Below are 21,155 nucleotides of genomic sequence, written 5' to 3' on the forward strand. Positions count from 1 at the left end.
AGTCCAACTTTGTGAATGTGAGAAGATATATCTCACACCTGGTTCTACACACATTGACTCTTCCTCTCCTTGGCCACCCTTAAAGCCACCATCCTATGTTCTTACTAGCTTTACTCCCAAATTTCACACACACACAAAAAGGAACTCACACCAAAATCCTCTTCTCTTGGTCCCCTCAATTCCTTGTAATCCAGTATTTTACTCCCAATACTCTCTTGGAATTGCATTTTGTAAAATCCCCATTGCCCCACTAATCAGCAAATTTAATAGTCACTTTTTAGGAGACTTTGAGTCTATGATATTGACAATTTCTTGAAATTCTCTCCTCTGCTGGCCTTGAAGTAGTTCAGAACACAGCATTCCAAAATATGCCACTCTGGAATATTGATTGTTTTGAGTTAAAGAGAAGAAAGAGAGAGAAAAAGAGAAAGAAATAAAAGAAGGAAGCCTTGTCTTATTTTCACAATTTACTACCCTTTGTCCAAATCAGTAAATAAGCTGTCAACTCTAATTTCTTCTTTGAGTATTCATTTCCTTTGAGGGCTCCATGTCATGTAAAACAGATATTAAATAAATTTGTGTGCTTTTATTTCCTGTTAATGTGTCTAACATCAATTTAATTCTCAGGCCTAGCTGAAAACCCTAAAAGGGCAGAGGTAAAATTGTTCCTCCGCTACAGCGCTGACACGCTCTCTCTCTCCAGGCTGACCTCACACCTCCCAAGCCCTTCTACTTCATCTAATTTATGGTTTTTTTTCCTTCTCTCTCCACTTTCTTCTTTTTTTCTTTTCTTTGTTTAGTTTAGTTTAGTTTTGTTGTTGTTATTTTTGCAGCTGGCCTATAAGGGGATCAGAACCTTTGACATTGGTTTTCTTCTTTCTTCCTCAAAAATCTGTCCCTTGCTTATCACATATGTAAGACAAATAACTTTCCCTCTACCCCTCTGAGCTCTTAGCTTGCACCCCTCTCCATAACAACGGACAGATTAACAGGAGAAAAACAAACAAGTTCATTTTTTAATGAAAAAATTATTGTACTTTTCTGAGTTGCATTTTCTCTTACATGCCTTGTATAGGAAATAGAGTTGTCATGTGTTAAGTTTCTTTCTTTTTTCTTTTAATGTTTGAAATCAAGCACCGAAAGGAATAGAACTCAAACACAAACTTAAGGTAAAAACTTATAATGTAGGGATGAAAAGGGTGTGATATTTTTCCTCCCCATCATCAGGGCTACAGCTGACACTTCTATTACAAAAGATACATTAACAACAGAAAAGCATAACAGATTTATTTACTGAAAGTTTTACATGACACGTGAGCCTTCAGAAATGAAGACCCAAATATTTAAGTTAAACTGTCTATTTTTATGTTTAGGTTTTATGTAGAATAGACAGCCATGTAGAAATGTAATAGACAGAGTGGGGAACCCAGCAAGGCCTGTGTGTTCAGATTCATCTTGGCCGCTCTGTGTAGTCTGGAATGAGGGTCCTATGATCTTTCAGACAAGAAGGTCAGAGAATTTCTTTATGGCCAATCCTTACACAGAAAGTCAGGTGATTAGAGTAATATTTTTAGGTTTTATGGATGGCTGTGGGAGAGAGGAATTTTGGTTTCTATGACCTATTTGGGGGAATAGGAATTCTAGTTTCTATGGCCTGCTTTGGGGAGAAAAGGGACCAGGAGAAAAAAGGGCTAGAGAATGTCAGAAAGTGACAATGCTTCTGGGGCCCTTCCATTGTCCTTCAGTTCTAAGTACTCATCACACCTAAGTGCCATTCTTTAGGGTGTTATTGTCTGAACCCTAAGAACAATGAATTAAAGGAGTGAGAAATTTAAGTATAATTTGGTAGTATAGATGTTCTCATTCAAATTTTAATACTGTCATTGCAAAGAATACTATACTTTATAAATATATTGTAGTTCCAACAAATTAAGTGAGAACTACACTGAGAGATTTTATGAGTGCAACAAATTTGTATGATTAGTTCATAAATTGACGCTTGTTTTATTTGTACAATATATTGAAAGGAATTTCATACTGAAAGTCTGCAATAGAAAAGGTCTTTGGATAAGAACGCTTAAAGAATAGAAATTGCTGTGAATTTTGAAATCATGCTAGTTCATCCTGAACCTCATGAATTCTATTTAGATGGGATATAATATGGAATTCTTCTGTAGTGATCAGGACTAGGTGTAAGAGATTAAATCTGGTGACCAGGAAAGAGAGCAGTCAGTGCACATCTCTGAAGTTCGACTGCAGGTAAATTGCCTTCTGTTAAACTGAATTCACTAGCTAAAGCAGTTATTTTTACGTAATATTTTCCCTTCAGAGGGTAACTGCAAATGATACATGTAGCAAACCAACAACCAAAAAATGATGTAAAATGTTTTATTATCAATAAAGTGCTGTAACTGTGAAGGTAACTGAATAACAAACCAACAACCAAAGAAAAATGTAAGATGTTGTATTATTGATATAATCTGAGGCATACTTCCAATGGCACTTTGAATTCCTTGAGCTGAGGAAAATCTAAAAATGAGAGTAAACGAGCCTACTAACATGCACTGAGAATGTTTCTAAGCTCCTGATTTACTAACCACATACAGCAGACTATAAGGGAGGGTTTCCCCACTGTCCTTACTCAGAGAGTGCTACACTGGTTAAGTGCCAGCCATGTATAAGCTCAAGGGCTTCCTATTTCCTGCTAACTTCCACTAAGTTTTAAGAGTTCCAGTCTCAATTTCACACACTTAGGAGTGTCCTAGGCCACTGAGGTGGAGACTGTCCTCAAAGGGACCTTGGGATGCACAGACATGCACAGACTTGCATCATTTGTGCTGCACGGTCAGCAGGCAGCCTCTGGCCTCTCAGCAAAGGCCCTGAGTGCTCGCTCCAAGGAGGCCCCCTGGCACTCATGACTGTTGCACTTGCTCAGAGTGAGTGGAGGCTGGGAAATCAACAAAAGCTGTCTCTGCTCCTGCCGCACAATGCCCTGGTCCAGGGACCACCCTGCTCTCTCTCCAGCATCTTCCTTCTCCTTCCTGCTCAATAGGGGCAGTTGTAGTTATTTAGAAGTCAAGAGCCTGGTTCCTTATCTATTCTTTTCAATGTATTGTTTTTGACAGAAACATTATGATCTTAGTCTTTCAAAGCTGACACTCTGAAAATACTGAAGGGCATCTCTTGAAGATCTGACACCTGTTCCACTAAGAGCTCTGAATGTGTGTTTTGATATGTAAAAGTCAACGATTGCCTTCTTTGTTCTTTTGATTGGCAGTGGTACTCTTTTCTGGTAACAAGTGAGGAGAAAAGACCTAGCTCCATCCAGGGTATGAGAATGGTCAGAGGTCAGGAGGTAGAAGACATCAGGTAGTGTGAGAGAGCACCACATCATAGCCAAAAGCACAGACTGTGTCGGATCAAGTCCTAGCTCTACCACTAACTAGCTGTGCTACCTTGGGCAAATTACCTCTCACTTTCCTCACTTGTATTAGTTTTTTATGGCTGCTGTAATTAATTACCACAAATGATGGCTTAAACAACAGAAATTTACTCTCTCAGTTCTGGAGGCTGGAAGTCTGAAACTGGTTTCACTGAGCTGAAATCAAGGTGCTGGCAGGGCCATGCTCCCTCTGGAGCTTTGGGGGAGACTCCCTGTCTCTCTCCACTTCTGGGGCCTACTGGCATACTTTGGCTTATGTTCACATCACCCCAATCTCTGCCTCTATGATCACATTGCCTTCTCCTCTTCTTCACTGGGTCTAACCTTCCTCTGCCTCCTTCTTATAAGAACATATGTAATTGCATTTAGGGCCCTCCCAGATAATCCAGGATAATCTCCCCATCTCATGATTCTTAATTTAATCACATCTGCAAAGTTGATTATTGTCACGTAAGGTAAAATTCACAGATTCCAGGGATTAAGAACATATGTATTTGGGAGTGGGGGATAATTACTCAGCCTACTATTGATTAGGTTGATAATAACACCTACATGAACATTAAAGGGTAAAATGTATAAAATTTACTTAGAACTATGTCTACTATACAATAAAACACTCAGCAAAAGTTAGCCCATGATGGTGATGGCAACGATGATGCAGCAACAAGAAAATGCATCAAATATAGTAACGAAAGCAGCATGGTACTGACATAAAAACAGACACACAGACCAATGGAGCAGAACAGAGAACCCAGAAATAAACCCACATATATACAGCCAGCTGATTTTTGACAAGTGCTCCAAGAACATACATTTGGGAAAGGACAGTCTCTTCAATACATGGTGCTGGGAAAAGTGGAGATCCACATGTAGAAGAATGAAACTAGACCCATATCTCTGAACGTATACAAAGATCAACTCAAAATGGATTAAATACAAATAGAAGACCTGAAACTATAAAACTACTAGAAGAAAATAGGGGAAGTACTTCAGGACATTGGTCTGGGCAGAGATTTTACAGCAAAGACCTCAAAAGCACAGGCAACAAAAGTAAAAATAGACAAATGGAACTATATCAAACTAAACAGCTCTGTACAGCAAAGGAAATAATCAATAGAATGGAGAGACAACCTGAAAATGGAAAAAAAAAATTTGCAACCTATTCATCTAACAAGAGATTAATATCAAATTATATGAAGGACCTAAACAACTCAATAAAAAAAATTAGATTTTATAATGGGCAAAGGATCTGAATAGACATTTCTCAAGAGAAAACATACAAATGGTCAACACATATATGAAAAAACATTCAGTATAACTAATAATTAGGAAAATGCATATCAAAACCATACTGAGATATCATCTCATCCCAGTTAGAATGGCTATTACCAAAAAAACTGAAAATAACAAATGCTGGTGAGGATGCAGAGAGAAACTCATATACACTGTTGATAGAGTGTAAATTAGTTCAGCCACTATAGAAAACAGTATAGAGGTTCCTCAAAAAGCTAAAAATAGAACTACTATATAATCCAGCAATCTGCTACTGGGTATATACTTAAAAGAAAGGAAATCAGTATATCAGGGAGTTATCTGCACCCCCATGTTTATTTCAGCATTATTCACAATAGTGAAGATATGGAATCAACCTAAGTGTACGTCAACAGATGAATAGGTAAAGGAAATGTAGTAAATATACACTGGTATACTATTCAGCCATTAAAAAATAATAAAATCCTGTCATTTGAGGCAACATGGATAAGCCTGGAGGACATTATGCTAAGTGAAATAAGTCAGGCATAGAAACATAAATACCACATGTTCTCACTCACATGTGGAGGCTAAAAGTTTGATCTCATAGAAGCAGAAAGTCGAATAGTCATTACTAGAGGCTAGGAAGGGCAGAGGAAAGAGGGGGGAGGGAGAGATTGGTTAAGGGACACAAAATTACAGCTAGATAGGAGGAATAACTTCTAGTGTTGCATAGCACTGTATGGTCACTAAAGTAAACAATAATTCATTGTAGTTTTTCAAATAGCTAGAAGAGAGGATTTTGAATGTTACCAACAAAAAGAAATGATAAAGATTTGAGATGATAGATATACTAACTATCCTGATTTGATCATTACACATTATATACATGTATTGAAATATCATTCTGTACCCCATAAAAATGTACAATTATTTTGTGTTAATTTAAAAAAATTTTTTTAAATGAATATGCAGCAAAAAAGTTTCAAAATAAACAAAATATTTTATGTAAACATATATGGAGGGTCTTGTCTCTGGATTTTTGGTGTGTGCTAACCTTAAAATTTTAATATTATTTGAAGGATGAATCTCCACATTGAATGATTGTAACCCAATTGTTTAGGTGTATGATATATTTGAGCCATTTTTGGCTTTGTCTTTTGTTACTTTTCATTTGAAATTGAAATGATTTCAGCAATTTCATCCCTCCTGAATTCTTCCTAAGGTCAAAATCAAAGACATAATATGATGATCATCTCCTTTTGCTCTTGTTTCCTGCCCACCTAGGACACAGATCTAATGACATTCAACATCTCTGTACATCGGTCATGGTGGAGGGAACATGGGCCGGGTTGTGTCCGGAGAGTGCTGCCTCCGTCAGCCCACGGCATGATGAACGATTACACTTATGTCTCTGTCACAGGCTGCATCGTGGACTTCCAGTACCTGGAGGTCATCCACAGCGCCATCCAAATACTACTCTCCGTAAGTGTCACTTTTGTGTCATTATCTGATCAGGACTCTTCTTTATTGGCATTTTATATCTCAACCTTCTCTCCACGTCTACCTGGTAGATACTGCCACAGATAAGCACACAATGGAAATAGCAGCAATTATGGTATCACTAGTTATACTTAATGGCAGGCTACATCTTTTCCCTCTTGGTATCCAGATGTTTTATCTTTAAAACCAGTTAGTTGCTATAGTTTCCAACTTGAGATAGGGCCACTTATGTGAACCTTTGATTTGGGAGCTCTGCTGGGACTGGAAGTCCAAGGAGGCCTCAGTCACATGTGTGTGCTGGCTGTTGGTCCCCATTGTCTTCCACATGGCTTCTCTTTCTGCAGAAAACTTGACAGGCTTTCTTACAAGGTAGCTGTAAAAGAGGTGGTGTGGAATTGACAGCAATTGCCGGGTTTTAGGAGAAGAAACTCCAACATGCAAGCATTTATCAAGCCTCTATTGAGTAATGCATGCTATTGACCCATTGACTACAGCAAGTCACACTACCAAGCCTAGAGTCCTTGTGGGAGGAGCTAGAGAAATGTGAGAATACCAGAAGCCATGGCTTATTTAGGGCCACCAATGTAGCAGTCTAACCGCATTCACTCAATCTATTAATTATTGTTCTTTAACCTTCATGTCTCAAGTTTTTAAATGGTGTTTTAGAAAACATCTGAATTACAATTTTCTAGAAAGACTAAAGATTAGAATAAGAAAAAAATCAATCATCTTTTAGTGTTCTAGTTCAAAAAAAGGCAAATTTGACACTAAATTCAAAGAAAGGGATTTACCTCAAGGCCAAGGAATTTCCTTTCAGACATATAACAGGGAATCAGATCATTCTAGGTTTCTATAATCTTATTTACAGGCATAAGAATAATATGTTGTTATTTGTCAGTATATATTTACTAGTTTTTCCCTGTTCTCTGATCTTTCTTTAATCTAGCAGTTTCATATGAAACTTTGGTAAAATATATATCTAAACCTTTTGTTTGTTTTTAAAAAGTGTGGAGACAAATTTTCTCAAAAATTTTTTGTCTGTTTTAAAATATAAAAGAACTCTATTATCATATACTAGATTCTAAACATTCTTATTAATTATTTTAATATTCAAAACATTTTGCTAGGAACCTTCTTTCATATATAGACAGATCACCCTGTTTTTAAAAATATATATTCATAGTAAATTGCTAAACTATCTTGTGGATTGATGGCATGGTGTCCAAATCTTCACAATGCAGCTGAATGCCATAGAATCAAAAAGTCACTTCCCCATAGTAACTCCAATTCAAATGAATAGCAAAGCAAAAGTGTTTATTTGATAAGGAGCTGGACTGTCACATAAAAACATACCTAAAGGGAAATCTAAATAAACTGTATATGCTGACACCTAAAAATTCTTATTACTTATAAATAAATTTCTTGATATATTATTTTAGTGAACATGCAAAGCTGTCAACGAGCATACATAGTCCTGACTATACTATTCAGCCTTCAGGAAATAAAAGATTAGTTGCTGCACTCTAACTTTTCTTGTGTAATAAACCTGCAAGATAAGATTTTTAATATTTTATCTTTTTATATTAAAATAAATATATCCTGAAATTGTTTCACAACTATTAAATATTATTGTTGTTATGGTTGATTTTATATGGGTTTCCTGTATTTTCCACTTATTTCATGTGATTATGCTTACCATTATTAGAAATGTGATTTTTTAAAAGCTGATGATATGAGGATCATTTCTGTTCCTGTTGTCTAATATGTACTGAGATGTCTCCCTTACTATTGAAAAACAGGGGTGATGGTTGCAATATTTAACAGACCGAGGGGCACGGGCAACAGCCAGGCAAACAGACGGAGAGCTTTGAGATTGGGCAGGGTCCTGGAGGCTCTGCTGCACCAGCGGTTACCCCTTTAATTACTGGGGGCATAGAAATGTCCAGAAGGACCTAGGGAAGGGACTGCAGGAGGTGGCCAGGATGGTGGAGGTGGGGTCCCTAGGGATTTCAGGGCAGCAGCTCTCTACCAAGTGAGAGGGAAGTATTTGAGTGATTTACCCATGGATACAACTGTGCTGGTGAACACTGCCTGAACAATTGTCCTGCGTGAGAGTAGAGCTTGGAACTGGAAGAAAGGAAACCCCAGTCGTAAGCATTCCATAGGAACTGTGCACGAGCTTGAAGGCAACAGAGAAAACAACAGAACTCAGAGAGGCGCCGATGGGCGGGGTTCTTCTAGGGGACTGTCACGCGGCTCTGGGCGCATCCCGCCCCGCCCCCACGCCCCAGCGCAGGAGCCCCGCGCACCTGCCAGGCTCGCTGCCCCCTCACAGCAGCGTGTGCTTCCTTCCTTGGCTCCCAGGCGGAGCGGGAGAAGAGAGTGCAAAGCTGAGAGCAGGTCCTGGTCATTATCTCAGCGAGGCCTAGAGCAGGACTCCTGCAAATTGTCAGCAACGTGGAAGATCAGCGCGAAACCCAAAGAAAGGTTGTGGACAGTATGAGGGGAGGAGGAACGTGTAATCCACCTAGGACGTGAGACGTCAAAGACCGTAGCCAGGACTGTGCTGTGGAGTGATACGAGCCCTCCAAGCCTTACACTGTACATATTTTCAAATCATATTTGTACTTCAGGAATTTAATACCACAGATTTAAAGATGTGTGTGTGTGTGTGTGTGTGTGTGTGTGTGTGTGTGTGTGTGTGTGTGTGTGTGTGTGTGTGTGTGTACAGTTAAACAGTACAACCCCAAATATAGCATTTTCTTCTGCTGCTAGAGAATATTGATAAACTATTTCTGCTTGAAAGAATCTATTACCATTTAATCTATTTGATAGTACTGTATGTTACTCATTTAATCCCCAACCATCTAAAACATGAAATCTTACAAAACTAAAACAAATAACTTTAATGTTAGCATCACGTAAAAGTAAAGGGTCATTATCCATAATACAAAATGTGATCATTTCAATGAATACTAAAAACATGAAAATGTAATAATTTAACCAGTAAATGATATGAATAAATGTGTTCGTATGAAGCAAAAATATCCAAATTGTAAAGAAATATTTTATATTTATATTTTATACAATTATCCTTGATAGTAACCAGAAATGTATAAATTAAATTTGAAAAATTATTTTCACTAATATAGCAAATTTTAAAAATAATAAAACCTAGAAGTGCAACTCACTTATTGGTTAAGGCATTCATTATTGCAAGGACCGTAAAAAGGTCCATACCTTTGGGACTTTAAGCCCCACTCAATGGAATTTCTCCTAAGAAAATGATTCAACAGAAACAGACAGTCTGCATGGTGTTCTTTTCAGTGTTATTTATAATGGCAAAACTGGGTATGTCCAAACATATACAATTTAAGACATGATATAGCAAGTTATAGTACATCAACATCATTAATGGGTGGATAGTGATAACTATGCTAATTCTTAAAACCACATATAAAACATGGAAAGGTTTTTATGATTTAAATAAGTAGTAAAGGAAGAAACTTAATATGCAAAATGAAATGTAGATTTATGGGTACGTCTTCCCAAGAAATGTTTTTAAATGTTGTATCACATTTAAAATAATGCAGTTTAATCATCACATGATTTGTATAGAAGAGTAGAAAAGGTGTTATGGTTGTTTTTCTTATATTATTAAAAATCCTAAATCGCATAATATTTATTTGATTATTTGAAGTCACTCTTATATATTAGCTATTACTAGATATTCCATTTTAGTGGACTGCTCAGTTCTGGGGTCAATAGATCAGTAATAACAAATATGCTATTTAAGGTTCTTTTAAATTTTCAGTGTTAGTTATTTGCTGGTAAACATGAATTCATATACTCATGTTAATTATTAAAATATACGTGTGTGTGTGTGTGTGTGTGTGTGTGTGTGTGTGTGTGTGTATAATGGAGCTCATTTTTATAATTAATAGAAAAATCCTAATCTCTAAACCTGGAAGAGATCTTTAAAATGTACTTTATTTATCTCTTTGGAGCTAACTTTACACATATATTGTCTTGAATCCTCACTGTCAAGATATTCTTCCTCATATCTGATAGGTGACAAGTCTCATTCTTTAACATCTTTGGAGGTTGTCACCATGGTCAGAGCTGGAGTTGTAGAACCCTGAGAAGTGGTTTTCAATCATGCGTTCAAGTCCTTTGCGCTGTGTCTCTCTACTAACATCAGCATTCATCACTGTGCTCTGCCCCACGTATCAGACACATTCAGCTCAAAGATAAGCTAAAACTCAGTAGAGAAGGATGAAAGATAACATTAGACTTCAAGGTATCCTGTGGAATCTTTATCTCCAATAGGCTGTATGGATATCTGCTGTTCCGTCTGCTTTTAGAGTATTTAAGTGCACAATCACAGGAGCAGATAATACTATTTCTAATTCAGGAACATATACTCACAGAGTATATGAATGCAAGTCAAAAGATAAGTGAAATTTAAGCTTTTGAAATAAGTTCCAGTTTCTGTCACTTGTACCTCTCCAAAAATGTAAATACAGTTAAAAGTTTGCATATTAATTTTTGTGTTGACATTTAAATAACAAACTTTTAGTATGTGCTTAGAGCTGCTCTAAGTGCTTTGCAAATATGAACTCATTTAATTCTCAAAATGACCCAAAAGGTAAGTATTATTATAGTAATTTTACAGATGTAAAAACTGAGACACACAGAGAAGTAATTTGCCCAGTGACATAGCTGTGAATAAGTGAAGATGGACCTCAAACCCAGGCAGATGAACTCCAGAGTCCACGTTCCATGTTCTTAACCACTTTGCTGAGCTTTCTCATGACATGAGAACTGAGAACCTCCAATTTGCTTGCACCCCTTTGCTGAGCGCTGAGTTCAGTGGCAAACCCTCTCAGAGCAGAAAGGCTAGGAATCTCCTGTTGGGTTAATTAGTTTTATGTGTCAGCTTTAGTATTTGAAAGTAACAGTAAGAGTTCAATTATGTCTGATAATTACAAGATTTGAAGCATGAATAGTTCAAAATGTTTCTTCACCCTTGAAAACATCTCTCAACCACCTTTTTGTTAAAAAAAAAAAAGAAAGAAAGATTTCAGCACTTGCAAAATGCTAAGTATATCAAACTTTTTCTTTTTTTTTTTTTTCCTTACTGGGGTTTTCTAGGTGCTGGTAAAAGGAAGGAAATCATTCAACCATTCCTGCCCTCAATTCTTTCCAGAATTACCATTTTCCCAGAGAATCCATTTTTATATGAAATAGATTACTTCTGCCCATACCAAGTTTGGGGCAACTTCTATGTGCTGCATAGAGGTATTAAGGGTTTAGATCAGTTACTCCCTATACACATCTCTGGTCTCTGTATTCAGTTCCACCTTCTGAAAACTGAAGCAACAGTTTATCTAAAGTTCCACTCACTCAAGGAATCATTTATTAGAGCATTGAAATGTTGAGTGGGGTTTGTGGTTGTGGGGGAAGAGTTTCCATGCCAACAATATTCAAAAGGCTTTGGCACAGACATTTGTGTTCATGAGCCAGAGTATGCCTGATCAATAAAATTGTTTGGGCTTGACAGTGTCTGTTTGGTGAACTATGATTTTAAGTCATTTGTGTCTCAGTATTCATGTCTATGCAATGCACTCTGTCTGTGAAATATGTGTACATTTTTAACGGCTTTATTAAATATAATTCACATACTATACAATTCGCCATTTTAAAATGTACGATTCAGTAGTTTTTAGTATATTCACAGGTATGTGCAACCATCACCACAGTCACTTTCAGAACACGTTCATCACCTCACAAAGAAACCCCCACCCTTTAGCTGTCATGGCCTATGCCCCTTCCTCCCCAAACCTAAGCAACTACCAATCTGTCTCTATAGATTTGCTTACACTGGGCATTTCCCATAAATGAAATCACATGGTGGTCTTTTGTGTCTGGCTTCTTTCACTTAGCATAATGTTTTCAATGTTCACCCATTCATGTGTATAAGAACTTCATTCCTTTTTATGGTCAAATAACATCCTGTCATACATGTACTTGTAATACTTGCACCTGTTATAGACACATGCATAATATTAAGCAAAACTTTCAGAGCTACAATTAAAATGTATACAGACCTCTCTTCTCCACTGATAAAGCCCTAGAGGAATTCAGGCAATTCGCCATATATTTTGTCTATACTACATCATATATACATCTTTTGGAAACATCTGGGTTACAGATAGCAATTCTCAGCAATTATATAGATGTTTGGACTTACATAAATCTAATAATAGTGTTGTCTGTCATTTGTACATAGCATGCATGGGTTTTAACAACTTAAAGCAAGTGAACATTTAAAGTTTCTATTCCTCTTATACCATAACATTCTCCAGAATGGTATGTATATGATTGGATTTTATTATTATGTTCACCAGTTATCAGAGAAATTTTTTGTCTGCAGCAACAAATTCCATATCATTTCCAGATGAATTCAGTTCCCCAAACCCCAATGCTCATGATTACTCTAGACATGATTGCATGTCTTCATAAGTTATTAGTCCCCTATTAGCTTCAAATAATCTCCTAAACATTGATTATTAAATGTAAAAGTAAGTTATGACATTTGGTAGACTGAAATACCAAATGTCAGTTTGGTATACCGGTTTTATCAGAGAAATGCAAAGCTTAATTCAAAATCATATCTAGTGCAAATCCTTTAATATAGAAAATCTGAGATATGTTTAATAATTAATCAGTATAAACATTGCAACTGTAGGATTAAGAGATATCAGAAGCAAGAAAATTGATTTTATTGATACTTAGGGTAATTTAATGTCATTCAGATATTGCAGATGTTTTCATCTTTAGCTCAGGTTAGAATAATTGGGTTGAGAAAAGCAGCTTTTCATAACAAGAATTAATTAAAAACCATTACCCTCTCCCTTGAAAAGACCAAATTTTGTATAAATTCCAAGAAAATCTTGTCATATCACTTTTAGTAGCCTTCCTAAATGAGAATAGGCAGTTTCATTCATTCAGAAAAAAAGACTCAGCAAGCCCCCTACTCTATACAAAGCACTAGGCTTTGAGAAGATGGAAATCACATAATTGGATCTGTTGTGGTGCTGCTCATGGCATCTCCCAGTCTAAAAGGGAAGATCAGGTGAGCAAAGTGCCATTATTTTAGGCACTCAATTAGGACAGAAAAATGAAAGTTCTGAAATTAGTTTCTAAGTGTCGTCAGGGCTCACAGGAGGAAGTAGTGTGTAGGGAAGTTGTGATATTTAACTCTTGTCTAAAGAGTTCACTCTGGGATGAGAAGAGAGGAAAATGAATTCTATACAGGAGGAACAGCGTTAGCAAAAAAAAATCAAAAATAAGGCATGGGGAAGAGTGAGCAGTTCACTTTGGCTTCAGCAAAGGGCATATGCACCAAAGTGGAGGCTTAAAGCTGGAATGTCAAGTTCAAGTTTTGGGCCTCTACACTGAGTGAAGTAAAAGCTATTTTTGGTTTGTAAACAGGTAAGTGGCATGTAGAGAACTTTGAATTCCGGTGGCTATTCTGGTAGGCATGTGCAGCATGGATCAGATAAGCAAAGACAGGTATTAGGATATTCTTGCAGTAGTCTGGGTCCATACTCTCCAGAGTGTCCTTGGAATACCTGTCCTACAAATTGAACCTCAAGAAGGACTCCATGGTGACATTAAGTTTGACTAATCTTAAGGTATGTCAGCTACTTTGAGATAATACTATGTAAATTAGCATATTAAAGTTTCTGAGAAATCCTGCTGTTAAACAAACAAACAAACAAACCTCATGGAAAATAATGAAATACTGAGGGACTCTTCCAGATTAAAGGAAACTGAAGACATGTGACAACTGAATGAAATGTATGATCCATGATCAAAAATCAGACATTAGTGAGACAACGTTGAGATTGGTATAAGGTCTGTGAATTAGATAACAGTATAATTTTCTGGTTTTTATAATTGTACTGTGGCTATGTAAGATGCTAACAATTGAGGAATCTGGGTGAAGGGTATTGTTTGTACTTTTTTTTTTTTTTAATTTTCTGTAAGTCTGACATTATTTCAAAATGAAATTTTAAGGGTTTTTTATTTTTATTTTTATTATTTTTTTCAGTAAAAAATCATTCCCAAACAATTTTCTAGAGAAAACACTTTGGGAAATACTGTAAAAGTTTAAGGAAAAGTTATGAAGGTTATAAAAGTATCAGTGGGGATGAAAATCAAAGAATAGCCCCCAAAACATTAGTGAGAGTTGGCAACTTGACAAGAACAAAAACGTTCAGCCTGCATGCTTGAAACGGGCAGGGGAATCTTCAGCTCCACTGAGCAGTTAGGAGAAACAGCTGGGTTGGCAGAGAGAATAAATGAGTTTAGATCTGGGCACATAATGAGTCTTAACTTCATTCTTGCACTTAAAATTTCTCAGGTACAGATGAGTACATATTTTTAAAACCTAACTACCTGTTCACGATAAAGGACTACCCTCTCCTGCTCTTTTGTCAAAATAGCCTCCCCATTGCAGAGGATGACTTGGGAAATAAATTAGAGACAAAATTATCCAAAAGAAATCACAAGAACCCCAATATAAACTTTTGGGGAGCATGAATTTATTTCATATCTCCCTATCATTCAGAACTAAATGATAAAGTTGGAATTCCCTACTTAAAATATGTTTCCTGGAGATTCTCAATTGGTTCCCCAAATTCTGGCACTTACATATCATCAGTAAAGAATGGTCACTCACATTTATTTTTCCATAACCTATAAAACAATGATAACACAAAGTGATTTTTAAAAAAATTTTATTCTCCTTTCCAAGTAGTCGGACACATTCCCAGGCCAAATGTCAGATGAAAAGTGAAAATAATGAGCTTATGGCTAAAGCACCAAGATTACTGACTGAATGTTTAGTTTTAATATAGATGTTTATTGTTGTGAAAACTATTCAATATAATACCTTACTAATTTAATTGTATAAAACGTTCGGATTGGGTTCTTCTGAAAATCTCAATGTAGAGGGTTAGTCTTAAGTGTTGAAACTTTCTAAATTTTAATAACGTTTAATTTAGTAAAGGTAGACACCAATTGAATGCTCTTCCTTAGAGGAGTAATATAATCAGAAATGCTCCCACAGAAGTTGAATTAAGTAGCAGTTGGAGACTTGAGTTCAGGAGAAGACTTAGAGTAGGAGGACAGGTGCAGGCAGGTGAGAGATTATGAAGACCTGAGCTAGAATAATGTGAGGGATATGGAACTGAAGAGACATACGTAACAGAGATCGAATCAGAAGGACTTGGGCACTCATCAGACAACAGAGAATAATAAGGAAAATCCTAAAGATATCACTCAGATTTTGAGACTGGGGCTAAATAAAATTGTGGTAACATTCCAGAACGAGGAGAATAATGAATAGAGGGTCACCAGGAAGTAGACTTAAGTCATTTCATTCAATCTGTCACATAATAAAGAATAATTAAAGAGTTTAATAGTAATTTGAAGAGGAGAGTAAAAAAGTGGTTCCTGCAGTCAGGGCGCTCAGCTATTGCTGAGCAGTATAAAGCCTCTGCAGCTGGCAGCAAGGCGTGAGGGATGGTCAACTCTGAATGGGCAGTGTCACATACTACTTAGAACTTTATATCTACTGGTTTCTACTATTGCTTACTCTGTACTTATCTTTCCTATTTCTCCTAGCCAGTCTGTAGCGGGGGGTGGCTCACACTTACAGTACCCAAATCAGAAGGTAGTTTCCCAGTTGAGAGACTGAACAAAAGCCATGTGTCAGAGGCAGCTTCTGAAAGTCTCTGGTATCTTTTCTCTGATCAGCACCAGAAAGTGTTTACTTGGCATACTAGATATTTGAAATGGTGTAATACTGGAGAAATGAATAGTTCTCAAGTTATGTGAATTGGCTAGAAATAGTCCTCAGGCACTCCTGGCTGGTTTGTATGCCCAGAGCACTGGAATCTAGTGAGTTCCTGGCCCTACATGCTCTGTAATGGGCTCCAGGGTTTAGGTCCTGACCAGCCCCTTGTTCAGATATTTGAGAATTTTGTTGTTTGACTCCAGTTCAGAGTGTGGCTGCATCTTGCTGCTAGAATACTGGCAGAAGCAGCATTTCGGATTGCCTAGAAGGACAAAGAGCTGGGACTTCATCAAGCTTACAGAATGGATTTTGTAACTGGTTTTATGCTATTGGCTAATACATATTGGAATGTGTGAGGCAGAGTTTATACTGAGACTTTTTGGATTTCTGGTGGCAAGTTTGTGGGAGAGGATAACTTTGGTCCTTGTCTTCCTCTAAATATCCCCCCAAAAAGACTTCATGATTGTAAATGATCAAATTGGTTTAGGCAATACTTAGAGTAGCTCAGGAAGACTTCTTTTAGGAAGTGACATTCGACCTGAGATGTGATGAAGTCATTTAAAGAGTGGGGCTAAGAATATTTCAGAAGAAACAAAGATTTACAAGGCTATAGCTTAGAGAATAAGAGAGAGTGATTAAAGATGAGATCAGGGAAGCAGACAGAGGTTAAAGAAGACGTGACACAAAATTTGAGTTTGATTCTAAGACACTGGGACAATGTTACTGTGTTTCAACAAGGAGAGTGTCATCATCTGTATTTAGGAAAGTGACTCTGGAAGTGCTCAGAGAATGAATTGGAGAGAAAAAGAGTGGAAGAAAATAAGCCAATTAGTAGACTATCACAATAGACCCCTTGAGGGAAGATGGAGGCTCAGACTTGGGTGATAGCAGTAGAATTAGAAATGCCTAGACAAGAGTTCTTGCGGGAAGAGAGGAAGAAGTGGTAGGTGAAGAGAAGAAAGAAATAGGGATGGAGCTTAGGTTTTGGATTTGAGCAATAGGGGAGATGCTGCTGCTAGTTACTGAGATGAGAGAGTACAAGAATTTTGCTGGTAGCTTTTATCTCTTCTTGACTTGTAAAAAAAATAGCAAACAAACATAGATTATTTTTAAAAAATAGTTTCAATGATTAGATAAATTTTCTAGATATGTCATAAAACTTACATAGTCAGCCTAAAAGAAGCCTCCTCTACAAGTAGAAAGTATGCCTTCTCAGACTGGAAAACTCTACCATTCCAATGGTTCAAAGTTGATTGTTATTTAATAATGACTTAAAGCAATTAGTGCAGTATCAGCCATTCACATTTCACTAAAAGTAAAATTGCTGTCAAGAAATCTACAGGGAAGTGGTATTCTTAATTTAAGTTGATTAATTTTAATAGCTCTTTTATTTAAAATTGCTTTACATAAAATTTAAGAAAATATTTGCAGTGCCTAATTATTACTTAGTATCAAAGATAATCAGGAAGTACCATAGACACTGAAACATGAACAATTAAAATCTTCAGGATTCACAACAGCTTTTAATTAACGAGCTAAACTAATCAACAAACAGGGAACTGTTGTAAGGCTTGGCTGTAAAGGGTTTTAAAGCCAATGATCATAACAAGAAAAAGAACCATAGCTGTCATTTACTGAACGTATTCTATGTGCCTGTCATCTTCCTTTGAAGTACAATCTTGCATAATCTTCTTGAGAGTAATGCAAAGTAGCCTTTAGTATTCCCTAATTTATATATGAAGAAACTGGAATATGAGGAGAATAAGTATCTTGTCCAAGGTCCTATGGTCAGCGACTGGGGAGGGGGCATTAACCTTGGCTCTATTGTATCCCAAACCTGCTATACTTATTGAGGATATTTTGTTAACACATAAAACAAAAGGCAATATAGATATAAGTGTATCTTTTAATATGTACTTTGGAAAGATGTTAAAGTTCTAAAGTGTCAATTTGCAAATTTTGTCTACTTGACAATTTCATGCAAGTCAAAATCCTCAAATTTTAAGATTTCTGTGCCCCACATGTACCAAACAAAGAAAATAAATTCTTTTCCAAACTATTCCCATTAATGGAATTAATCATCGAAACAAAAACCCAAAATACTAGACAATTCTTCTAGGTGGGCTTTGAAAGATTTTTCTATGTTTACATGTGAACATGAAACTATGTCAGGTTCAGGTAACACATGAAAAACAAATAGGGAAATCAGTATATAATGATGCAATTTATAGAAAGATTTTAGTCTCTTATTCTAGAAGCCTTTCTCAGCTGCCAGTACTTCCTTCAGCTTCTATAACTTTCAGATGATGGAAAGGCCCTGCCTAAGCAGAATTCACCTGCATCTAATCTAGAAGTGTGCTCTCATTTTGACTCTCTTTCCTGGAGTAGACATGGTGAATTCAGTTTTGACCTTGTTTCCTGACCACTGAGTCATAATTTGTATTTGTATAGGAGCTAGCTTGTAAGAAAGGATGAATTCATAACAAATCAATACCTTTTATAGAAGAAGTTAGTTACATTAATTTGGTTGATCCTAAAATTTGTCTTGCTGTTGCAGATGATTCTATTAGACTTAAATGAATGAAAGTAAGTTTTAAATCATATTTGGGTAAATATGTGCTGAAAGTAAATTTTCAACATATAATTATATACATATAGTTACCATTAAGTGAAATTCTTTCATCTAATAAATTAAATTCAATATTTTATATTTCACTTCAGTACAAGACTTTTTTCTATAGGATTAGTATTAGCATTCAATTAATATCATTTAATTATTCTTTTTAAAATATAGTTGGGAAATGCAATTGAAATTTTACCAAGTCAGGCCAAAATATTTCTGAATTGTTTCAATAATGCTTTGCAAATGATTTGAATCTTCATTGCTTGCCTGATTGCCATTGCAGTTATCAACAACAAATATTGAGCACTTAGTTTCGGCCCAGTATTAAACCAAGTAGATTCTGTATCTCAGTATAACATATTTGAGGTATGTTGTACACTGATGATTGTTGGTGACTAAAGATGATTAGAGAAAAAGAGCAAAAACTAATCACACACAGCTAACAAGTGGTGGAACTGAGATTTGAAACCGGGTACTCTGGCTCCAAAAGATGTGTCTGCTCAACACCTCTGTAATTCTGATCCTCTGGCAAGATTACCTTCAGAACTGGCTTCCAAAGAGATATAAAAGACCTTTCAAATCCTCTCTATAATTCGAGGGTGAGAGGTGTCCTAGTTTCTGTTTCCATGAACCAGATGCTGGAACAAGGACTTGAGTGCAGATCATTGATGTAGGAAGTGATCCCAGGGAGCACAAGTGAGAAAGGAATGAGAAAAGCTGGTAAAGGTGGGTTGTTGAGCAAGTTATCACTGTGAGTGACAGGGCTCAATTCCCTGGAGATTTTCCTCCTCAGTTCAGAAGGTGTTCTATACATCTCAGCAATTCCCCACTGAAGGCCAGAGAAGCTGGAGTATTTGTTCACCAACCCATCCCTCTTTGGTTGAAGGCTTCCTAAGAACATTAAGTCCCTGATATTCAAGGATGTCCTGCCCTGTCTTTGAGCAGACTCCACTTGGGCCAGAGAAAGCCCTCAGGCCAAGAATGGCCGTGGTCATTGTGTAGAACTGCCCACCATAGCGTGCTCCAGTAAGGAATAGCAGACTTCTATGGTCCTTGCTTATTGGCTTTCATACCCCCAACTTTTGCTAGTAGCAACTAAATTCCTTTTTTGTTAGAGAGCTACACATTAACCCTTTGCTCTCTGGGTTGTTAAGGTAGGCTCTCTTTAGGGTAGGGCTGATCCCACTACCCTCCAGCCCCAGGATTGGACATGAAACTCAGGAATGGTCAACCAGCAAATTCCTTCCCCTGGACCCAATGAATTTTTTAGGGATAATCATGTGAGGTAAACTGGTCCCTGAGATTCAGCTCAATGATGCTTAACTATTGGGGAAAATAAATCCCTCTCTTCAGGCCTGCTGAATTAGGAAGTCATACACCTATAGAGGCGGGGGGGTCACCTTATGGAGACTGCTAACCAGAGAGGAAAGCAGAACTATAAAAAAGAAAAACACCCAGAGATAAAGCCAGGTGACCCCACTATGCAAAACCAGCTCTTTCCTTGGACTTTCAAATCACATCAGTCAATAAATTCTCTTTTTATGCTTAAATCAGTTTGAGGAGAACTTCTTTTAACTAATATCACTTCATCATTTTTTTTTTTTTTCATAAAAGATGACTGGTGAGGGGTTCTTAATCCTTGGCTTGGTGTTGTCAGCACCATGCTCAACCAGTGAGCAAACCGGCCATTCCTATATAGAATCCGAACTCGTGGCCTTGGTGTTCTCAGCACCACACTGTCCCGAGTGAGCCATGGGCCGGCCCTTCATCAAAATTTTTTGAGTGCCTTAACAGTTTCTTAATTTCTGAGTGTTTATTTTCTACTTACTTGAACGTTAGCATTTTTAATTGAAAGGGACATTTGAAGTAGTCTTGCCCAATCTTCTCACAGTGCAAGAACACCATCTATAGTTGTGTTGTCTAATGTTTCAGCCACCAGCCACTGCCCACACTCTGGGGCAGATGGAATGTGGCAGGTCCAAACTGAAATGTGCTGTAAGTATTAAATATACACTAGATTTTGAAGACTTAGTACAAAAAAAGAATGTAAAATACATTCATAATTTTTCCATATTGATTATATGCTGAAATAAAAGTATTCTGGATATACTAGGTTAAATAGAATGTATTATTAAAATTTGTTTCACCTGCTTCTTTTTATTTTTTAATTGGGCTACTGGACAATATAAAACCACATATGCAGCTCACATTATATCTCATAGGCAGTGCTAGTCTATGGCATCCCTGACAAATGGTGATGCAGCCTCTGCTTAAACATGCAGCTTGTTACCCCTTTAGGCAGCCCCATCCATTACTGGATGGCTCTAAGTGCTAAGAATGATTTTTTGTCTGTACCTTCCAAATCCATCACTTTGCAACTTCCATCTCTTGGCACTCGCTCTGCCTCCTGTGTATCACAGAGTTTCCGCTCCTCAGTCATATCCAGCTCTTCTGATTTGTTGCTGGAA

At 37.0% G+C, this 21,155-nt stretch overlaps 1 protein-coding gene across 1 annotated transcript in view; it reads left to right on the forward strand.

The window, feature by feature from the left end:
* The window catches only part of NKAIN3 (sodium/potassium transporting ATPase interacting 3), a 402,934-nt gene that overhangs the window by 227,163 nt on the left and 154,616 nt on the right, over positions 1–21,155 (forward strand). The window contains exon 5 of the mRNA XM_063079250.1: positions 5,981–6,178. Within this exon, the coding sequence (XP_062935320.1) occupies positions 5,981–6,178 (198 nt within the window). The remainder of the gene's footprint in view (positions 1–5,980; positions 6,179–21,155) is intronic.

This window comes from Cynocephalus volans, chromosome 15 (assembly GCF_027409185.1).
Source record: "Cynocephalus volans isolate mCynVol1 chromosome 15, mCynVol1.pri, whole genome shotgun sequence".
Taxonomy (NCBI): domain Eukaryota; kingdom Metazoa; phylum Chordata; class Mammalia; order Dermoptera; family Cynocephalidae; genus Cynocephalus; species Cynocephalus volans.